A 9,827-nucleotide genomic window follows, 5' to 3' on the forward strand; every position below is an offset into this window, starting at 1 on the left:
GTTGGATCTTGTTCATACCGACATTTGTGGACCTTTGCCTCCATCGAGAACACAACATCGTTATTTCATTACGTTTATTGATGATTACTCACGGTATACAGTTGTTTTCTTGCTTCGACAAAAATCTGAGGCGTTATATGTTTTTGAGCAATTTTACAAGGCTACCGAACTTCAAACTGGTCGTCGCCTCAAGAAACTTCGAGCGATAATGGTGGAGAATATGTGTCTCGTGAGTTTGAGAGTTATTGTACGGACCATGGTATTCATCATGAACATACTATTCCATATTCACCTCAACAAAACGGTGTTGCTGAACGTAAAAATCACACTATTATCAATGCTATACGATGTATGCTGATTCATTCTAGGTTATCTCGTGTTTTCTGGAGTGAAGCTCTCTTGACAGTAGTCTTTGTTCAGAATCATCTTCCTACTACTGCTCCTTCTGGGTAAGATACCCACCATCACAGCATGGACAGGTGAAATTCCTTCTGTATCTCATTTTCGAACCTTTGGATGTATTGCTTATATTCATGTTCCTAAAGAAACACGAGCAAAGCTTGATGCTCCTGGGCTTAAAGTTATTTTTATTGGGTATTTTGACACTTTCAAAGGTTACAAATTCTATGACCCGTCCTCCAAGAAAGTGCTTTGTGAATCATGATGCTATTTTCAATGAACAGCTTATGGGCGGTACATGGTCCATGGATGATTCTGATGATACTAAATATTTGCTTCAAGCTTTTCCATTCTTGTGTGATGATGAATCTTCTTCTATAGAGCAACTTTCCTCTTCACAACCATTGATTCCGAATGCTGTCATTGATGATGTTGACATTTTTATTGATCTGCCTACTATAACACCATATTAGTGAATTTGGGAATTTCCCAATTCCCATTTTTGAATACTTAAAAAAGGGGACATGGATAACATGTTTATAAGTTTCTCAAAACCCTATCATATGACCTATCGTTGGAAAGCGCTTGAAAAGTGGAATCTAAAGAGCTATAAAGCGCTCATTTTGGATTAGTGGTGTTCAAGTTATGGTTAATCCAAACTTTTGACCACGTATCCCAAACTTGTGAGAAATTCCCATATTCCCCAATATGGTGTTCTATTGATTTTGAGCATGGTTCTTGTCATGTTTATAATGAAGATTTTGAGGCTAATGTTTTCTCTACTTCTGAAGATCCGGCCACGTGCGGTGATGCTATATGTTCTCCACAAAAGGATCAATGGCAAGAGGCTATGGAAGCAGAGTACGATTCTCTTATCTCTAAAGGTACATGGATACTCACTGAGCTGCCTCTCCTGGCCGTACTGCCATTAAGTGTAAGTGGGTATATAAGACAAAATTTAAAGCAGATGGATCCTTTGACAAATTCAAGGCACGTTTAGTTGCCAAAGGTTATTCTCAAGTTGCTGGCATTGATTATCATGAAACCTTTTCACCAGTTGTTTATTGGCATTTGCTATTCAATTTGACTTAGAAATTCATCAGATGGACGTGCGCACAGCTTTCTTGAATGGAGATTTGAATGAAGAAATTTACATGGAACAGCCAGAAGGATTTGTTATTGCAGGTAAGGAAGATCTTGTTGGCTCGTCTTCATAGGGCTTTATATGGTCTTAAACAAGCTTCACGAGCCAGGTACATCAAGTTTGATCTTTTTGTTACCTCCCATGGCTTTCTCTCTTGCTCTTCTGATCCCAACTTATTTACCAAACACCAAAATGGTAGTTTTGTAATCCTCGCCCTTTATGTGAATGATACAATCCTTGTTTCCAATGATTTGGGATTTCTACACCAAAGTAAGCAGTTGTTATCTTCGGCATTTGATATGGTGGATCTTGGAGAGCTTCACTCGTGTCTTGGCATTCAGATTCAAAGGGATCGCAGAAAAGGTATTTTATTACTTCGACAGTCAAAGTTTATTGAAGATACTATTAAGAAGTTTGGTTTGGAATCTGCACATTCAGCAACTACTCCTTGTCTTGCGAGTTCCATGAAAAACACTTCTGATGGTGGTGGCCAGCTTGTTACAAATCAACCATATGCTAATTTGGTTGGATGTCTTCAAGTTGTTGGTTTGAACACTCGTCCTGACATTTTGTTTATTGCTAAGTATCTCGGGCAACACCTTGCATGTCCTTCTCTTAAGTATTGGTCTTCAGCAAAGCGCGTGTTGAAATACTTGAAAGGCACTGCAGATTATGGTTTGGTTTATCAACGACAATTCACACCCGACTCCATTCCATCTCTTTCTCTTTTGGGTTACACAGATGCAGATTGGGCCAGCTCACATTTATCTATGCGATCTACTAGTGGCAATTGTTTCTTCATTAATGGTTGTCCTATTTCTTGGACCAGCAAGAAACAACGTTGTGTTGCAGTTTCTACAACCGAATCTGAATATGTTGCGGTATCACTTGCAGCTCGTGAACTCATTTGGCTTCGACAAGTGTTGACAGATATTGGCCATTCTCCTCTTTCTAGTACACCCTTGCGGTGTGATAATCAGAGTGCTATTAGTCTTGCCAAAGACTATGTCCAACATAACAAGTCAAAACATATTGCTATGCATTACCATTATGTTCGATACGAAGTACGCAAAGGCACTATCATGATTGAACATTGTCCAAGTGACCAAATGATTGTAGATATTCTTACCAAAGGTCTCAATGAGTCACACTTCATTCTCTTGCGCTCAGAGCTTGGAGTTGCCTCGGGCTCACTCTTTCTAGATTAGGCTCTTTACTCTTATGGTAGCTTTGTACATATATCGTTGTAATCTTCTAGACACCATGTACTTTGCACATTTCACAATTGCACACTATGACCTCTTGGTCCTTTTGTATATTTGTACATAGATGCACAATGCACTTTCACATCATTACTTCTGGTTCATATTTTCACATTTGTATAGGGGCTTGGGTTTTTCCCTTGTACTCCCCAAGGGTTTTTTCATCCATACCTAGAGACCCTTGTTTGAGTGGGGGTGTTGGAGCTCTATATATGGCTCACTCTACCTAACTTGGTCTCACCTATATATATGTATCTTGTCCTCAATATGAATCAGTCTTTGGGAGTGTACATGATGTGTCTCTTGTCTCGTCTCTTTCTCTCTACATTTCAACATGTTAGGGTCTATGACATCTTTGAGCTTGACCTTGAAATTGCCACGAGTACTTGGTCGTATCAAAATCCAATTTAACTTACTGTATTGATCAGGGATCTAGTTACCTTCATCATCTCTCTTGTTAAATACCTCCACTGTGTGAATATTGCTGATATTTCTCCTCCTTGAAGACATCTAAATTAATAAGCTAGACTGCGTGATTAATAAATATATATGTTAGATTGTAAGCAACAAATAAAGATTAAAACAATAAGAAATAAAAAGCAACTTACTGCTTTGATTTACACAACCTTGTTGCCCCCACCACAACCTTGTTGCTTTGATTTACACAACCTTGTTACTTCTATGAAAATAAACATAACACATCAAGACAAAACATTAATAAACCCTAAACCTATGATCATTACTCACATCAAGACAAAACATAGACAAACCCTAAACCTATGATCATTATTGTTGTATTTTATATCACTTGAAATCATTACTGTGTAGAGAAGACTGTAATCAACAAATAAAGGGTAAAACAACAAGAAATAAACAACAACTTATTGCTCATGTGAAAATAAACAGTAACACATCAAGACAAAATATAAATAAATCCTAAACCTATGATCATTACTGTGGCATTTTATGCCACTTCAAATCATTACTGTGCAAAGAAGATTATAAGTAACAAATAAAGATTAAACCAACAAGAAATAAACAGTAACTTACTGCTTTGATTTACACAACCTTGTTGCTCATAACCTTGCTCATGTGAAAATAAACAGCAACACAATAAGATAAAACATAAACAAATCCTAAACGTATGATCATTACTCACATCAAGACAAAACATAGACAAATCCTAAATATATGATAATTACTCACAAGAATTTGATGCCACTTTATATCAAGATAGCTATCTGTGGTGCAGAGAAGAGAAAGTTCATGTGAGAAAACGGGCATAACTCACAGACATTTTGTACAAATGAGATGAAATTTTAGGAGAAGAGAGCTATAGTGGAGAACAATATACCTATAAATTTTCATAAAGAAAGAACCAGAGTTGTAGAAGATACGACGAAATTGAATTCCATAAAAAAGGGCTGCGAATTTGTTCTCTCCCAAGTGCCATCCTCAATTTTCGTCTACGAAGCCACAGCGAGGTTTCCCCCACAAAATCTGAAAAAGGAGAAACTCAATGACATTTATAATCACCACCAGCTGGTGTCTCCTCATCAGCTCTCTCGCATTTGCAGTGTGCACACACAAGTCTTCTCTTAAGCTTTTCTTTGGGCCTTTATTCTCTCTTCTTGTATCCATTGCACAGTCTTCTCTTAAGCTTTTCCTAAAGTAAGATGATGCATTCCTCTTCCTGCAAGATAATTAACCCTACCACTTCCTATTTGCCTGACCTCGTCTCTCCTTGCACTAGTAGCAGCTGCTTCTCCTTTCAAGAGCATTCCTCGGCCACACTCCCAGCTCTTTTCTTTGATGATGGCCAATCCATCAATTTTGAGGTGGATTGCAGTACCTTGGAAGACCTAATTATGTTCAGTAAAGAGTCAGTAATCATGCCGGATTGCTTATGGGATAACGATTGGCATCCTTCAGTTGATGAGACCACCTCATTTGTCGATGATGAAGAAAGGATGGCATCACTTAACATGTGGGATAACTGGCTGGATTTTGCAGCTCATGAATTGTATCCCTTTGATGAGTCTTCTCTCAACAGCAAGGAGTTCCCAATTTCATCCACATCCATTTGCACGTCGGGAAATGGTTCCTGCAGCTGCAACGGTACTCCGACGACTCATTCCGGCAGCTTCGCAACTACTCCGACGACGGAGAACTTGTACATGGAAGAATCTCCCTACTTTCAAGCATCCTCCTCTGCAATGGCAGCCAGTCCACCCCACGTGGACTTGGAGGTTTGCAACCATGCTCTAGGGTAAGTATCGCCCGACTAGGTAATTGCAATCAATTAGTCAAGCAAAGCACAAATTAGTGTAATGCACAGCCTATATCAATAGATTAATCCAATTTCTTATCGGATGAATTGCAGCCATGCTCTAGGGTAAGTATCGCCCGACTAGGTAATTGCAATCAATTAGTCAAGCAAAGCACAAATTAGGGTAATGCACAGCCTATATCAATAGATTAATCCAATTTCTTATCGGATGAATTGTGCAGGACCACCGCAAACATTCATATTCACGAGCTTGAAAACACAGAGGACGTAGTGGCCTTTCAAGTGGAATGCGCCGGCGCCCTTAACGACGGCTACGTATGGCGCAAATATGGCCAGAAAAACATCAAGGGCAGAAGGTTCCCTCGGTAAGGTTTCCATAAACCGACCCTTATTACGTCGTTAATTAACATTCATCGAATCATCTTTTTTTTAAATACCCAACTTGATTTTCAACTAATCACTTTATAATATTCCAATACAGCTTCTTATCTAATCTTGGAGTGCCTTAATCACAGGAGCTACTACCGATGTGCTCAAACGGGCTGCCCCGTCAAAAAGCAAACGGAAAGCTCATCGGAGATGGAAGACTATGTGGTGATGACATACATCGGCAAGCACAACCACTAATAATTTGGTTATAACACCCATAATTTGTGTGGATTAACACAAGGAAGCTTGGGTGGTTTCCTAAATAGTCTCCTTATGTGTGGATTACGTGGATGGATATTTCCCATTTACTCAATTTTCTATATCTAAGAAATATATTAATATCCTGGTAATTCAATTTCTTATATAGAGAATGCATAAGAAATATGCAATATTTTATAATGAGTAGGAGCCAATATTTAGGTAATTCAATTTCTTATATATAGAATGGATTGCCTATGTGGAGAATTGAACCATAAATGATTATTTCGTTATTAAAAATAATTTTACTTTAAAACTTTAACACTAGTTTGGTAGCTCAGTAAGACATAAATATGTCTTTTTAGGGGTTTGCTAAAAATGTCATATCTTGTGAATAGGAGCAATACTTTAGCATTTCTCTTCTAAGGCATGTGTTGATGAATGTGGAAAACCTTAAAAAATTATTAACATAATAAAATTAACCTTAAATATAATTGATAAATCACCATAAGTAGAGGCATATCTAGTAATATAATACAAACAAGTTACAGATTTACAAAGTAGGTTCCTACATGCAAGAGAAAAATGATCGCAACTCATAAATTTCTCCTAAACCTTACATGGTATTTAAGAGAGGAGAGATAGATTTTTTATGACAAAAAAATGATTGCAATAATAAAATTAATTCAATTTAATTTACTTCTTAGATACTCTTTTTAGTTGTGAGTTTTTGACACCCAAATTATGACAATAGTATGAGCTCGTGTGATTTAATTTAGTTATACTAATATATCAATGTCGCCACTAAAGTAATGAGTCAAGAATATATATCTAAACATTTTAATTTAGCTAGAAAACAAGGTGATGGTCTCAACTTTCAAAACTGCATTCATAACAAAACATTGTAAACAAACCCTTGCTTATATGTGGATCATCTACTGAGAAACTTATGAAAATAGTGTTTATTATTATACAACATGACTAAATATTCCACTTAAAGTTATATGAGATGTTTAGTTTTTGTATATTGAGAACTTTATTACTGTTGTATTAATTAATGCATGCTATGTGTGGGAATTAATTAATACAACCTTACATGACTAAGGTTCGGACGCCTTTGTGCCCATCAACGAGAGGGCCATCCAGCTCGGCATGGGTGTCACTGCTCTCTGCACTGCCCTAGGCACCGCCTTCCTCACCCTCTCTATCGTCGAGTAGATCGAGTTCCACCTTGGCCTCACGAACGCCTGCTCCAAAGGTGCCACCATCAGGTTCGTCTGGTTTCCTATCTCCATGCTCCTCATCCAGCTCGAACTATGCCCCTCTCCTGATTGTTATCCAAGATAGGTAAGGTGCCTCCAGAGAAGAAGCTCCCAGAGTTGAAACAACATGAGTAGTAGCTCCAAGAGTCAAAAAACTAGTATTTCACGTTGGAGAAGAAGGACACATGGCCAGCATGCATGAGCCACTCCACCTACGCCTCATAACCTTAATAGATTAACAAATCTCGAACCTTCGACATCCCTCCCACCACTAATTAATGAAAACAAAAAAATACAAAATGTTGTGCGCACATATTGGATCTAGTTCAAAATTTGTAAACTTTCATCTAAAACAAAGTGCCTAAAGAATAGGTGTATATGTGATTGGCTCTCCCAAAATGCACTAGCAAAGCATAACATTCTACAGAAAATGTGTGTAAGATTTGGTCCTAATTTATGATTGTTTGATTAGCTATAAAAACCTCAACGTTAATTTTTTTTTGAGACAACTAAATACCTTAGAATTTTCATAAAAACATAAATTTCAGAGTTATTGATTTTTCAGCTTAAGATCGATTGTATTACACCATATATATGTTTGTGAAGAATCTACATCCAAAAACTTTGAAAAGTAATGAGAAAATAGCTAAAGCCTTTGATCCAAATATAGTCCAAACAGCTCTGCATTACGATTGCAATTTGGCCTATGAATTCTTATGAAATTGAAAACCCTAGAGGTAACCAATGTGATCCCAAAACAACCCATTTTTTCTTCACTATGTACCTAATGATATGAGAAAAGGAAACCTTTAATTCTCACTATCCATGTCTTCTAAACAATTTCATAAAGCTTGTCAGTAAAGAGGACATAAATATGTCCACAAACATTTTTCTGTCCTATTTCCAAACTAGTGTTAATACTTAATATTTATGCATCAATATTATTACAAAGAGAAATACTTAAATTCTTTCTCACACACATACACATACAGATACGCATACACACACACATACAAACTTAATATAATATATGTTATGCTCTCATCTTATACCAAAAAGTATGAGAGTGATTTTATCAATCCTTGTGCGACTTATATTACGCTTGTGTTAAGTTTTTTTGGCTAGGTTTTAGATGTTTGATAGTGATCAAGGACCAAAAGTTGGTTCTGAGGCACATGGTTGAGAGAAATACATTGTTGTGTGTGTGATGGATGCAAGGACCAATATATAGGACAATTAAGCATGTATGGACGTATAGGCTTCATGAGGCATTAGCATGACCAAGTGCGGATGATGACATGGAGGAGAAACATAGGAGAGTGCTAGGTAACATGCCACACCATTCGGTGACATCAGATAAAGAGCGGAAGGTGACAAGGCTTAATTTGGAAAGCATGGCTGGGACTCATCTTTGCCAACCAATGAATGAGGTGCCTCCACCATTGATGACTTCTTTGGACAGGAGTTCATAGATGATAGTGAGCAAGCTCCAATGTCACTTGCATAGAGAGACAAGCACCCCTTTGTATGAGGGATGTTCATACTCCGTACTGCGAGAAAACTTGGAGCTATTAAACTTGCAAAAAAATTGTGGATGGAGTGATGCAAGTGTGACAAGTCTTCTTAGGTAAGACCGCCTCATTCTATTCTCTTAAATAAAAAATGTCATGTTTTATATACGCTCCTAGTGTTGGAATATGTGATCAATGTCATGGCCTAAGGTTAAGGCACACAATGAAATGTAAAAGGACCATGTAATATGAAGAGAATCTAGGTGAATGAAGGGTAAACCCCCACTTGGAATAGGCGAGTTTCAGAAGATGCTCTGGAGGCTATATTCTAGGGAGCCATGTGGGGGGAGATGGCCTTGGATGCCCTTGATGTTATGTAAGCAATGATGTCACTCAACCTTGTACACTTTGGCTATAAAATGATGGCCCTCCTAATGAGAAAAATATGAATTTCTATGCTATGTGAAGCTCCTCATTATGCTGCCATTGTGTTTCCTTAATCCTTGATTAAGTGCTAGTTAATTACCTTTTTGCTCATGTGACCACCATGGTTTATCTTGAACCACCATAGCTCATTTATCATCCCTTGCTCACATTAAGCTTGCATTATCACTCATTATGCTTTTCCCAACATGGTATCAGAGCCTTGATTATCCTTAGGCATAGTAATTAACCACATTAATCATATTCCTCATTTTTGCAAGCTTTCCATTAAAGCTCCAACTCACCCCCTGCTGGTTTTTTGCTTCATACGAGCTCTATAGTCCATCAAATCACAAGATTTTTGATTCAAAAGAAAGCTAGTAGCCGGCTCCATCGATGCCTAGCTCCATATGATCCCCCACGCACTCTACGCGACGCAATCAACTCTACAACAGCACGCTTCTTTCTAGCGAAATTCGTCTAATTCGCGTTGTACGGTGAATGGTTTGCTAATTCCTCTTGTGAGCATAACATTGATGCTATGAAGCCCCCACGTGTTGATTTTCATGAGCAATGGTCCATTGTAGCTGCTGTTTGAACTAATTTATTCAGTAACAGTACATGCTGTGTTGCAGAGAAGATTTCCAGAGATTGAAGCAGCATCTTGACATGTTTGAGTGCTGAGTTTAAAGCCAACACCTTGGTTTTCACTTGGTTTAAAGCATTTTATGTTTCTCATTTGGGAAGAGCTTCATTTAATTGCTCAAAGCTCACTCTGTTTTTTGGGGCAGTTCTCCCTCCCTCTTTGAATTAATCACCTCCACTAATCATCATGTACTTAATAGTAATTATCTATTGAGATGACATTTTAATATGCATATTGAGTTGAATACCTCCTTGCAATCATGC

At 37.8% G+C, this 9,827-nt stretch overlaps 1 protein-coding gene across 1 annotated transcript; it reads left to right on the forward strand.

Annotated features, from left to right (window-relative positions):
* Window positions 1-4,254: 4,254 nt before the first annotated feature.
* LOC147606609 (uncharacterized) lies at window positions 4,255-6,404 on the forward strand. The gene is made up of 3 exons (XM_086792096.1): window positions 4,255-5,074; window positions 5,317-5,460; window positions 5,611-6,404. The coding sequence occupies exons 1-3, from the start codon at window positions 4,482-4,484 to the stop codon at window positions 5,720-5,722; spliced, it is 849 nt and encodes a 282-aa protein (XP_086648222.1). The 5' UTR covers window positions 4,255-4,481; the 3' UTR covers window positions 5,723-6,404.
* Window positions 6,405-9,827: the final 3,423 nt, after the last annotated feature.

Source organism: Cibotium barometz, chromosome 57 (assembly GCF_041138505.1).
Source record: "Cibotium barometz isolate CiBa-2024 chromosome 57, ASM4113850v1, whole genome shotgun sequence".
NCBI classification, from domain to species: Eukaryota; Viridiplantae; Streptophyta; class Polypodiopsida; order Cyatheales; family Cibotiaceae; genus Cibotium; species Cibotium barometz.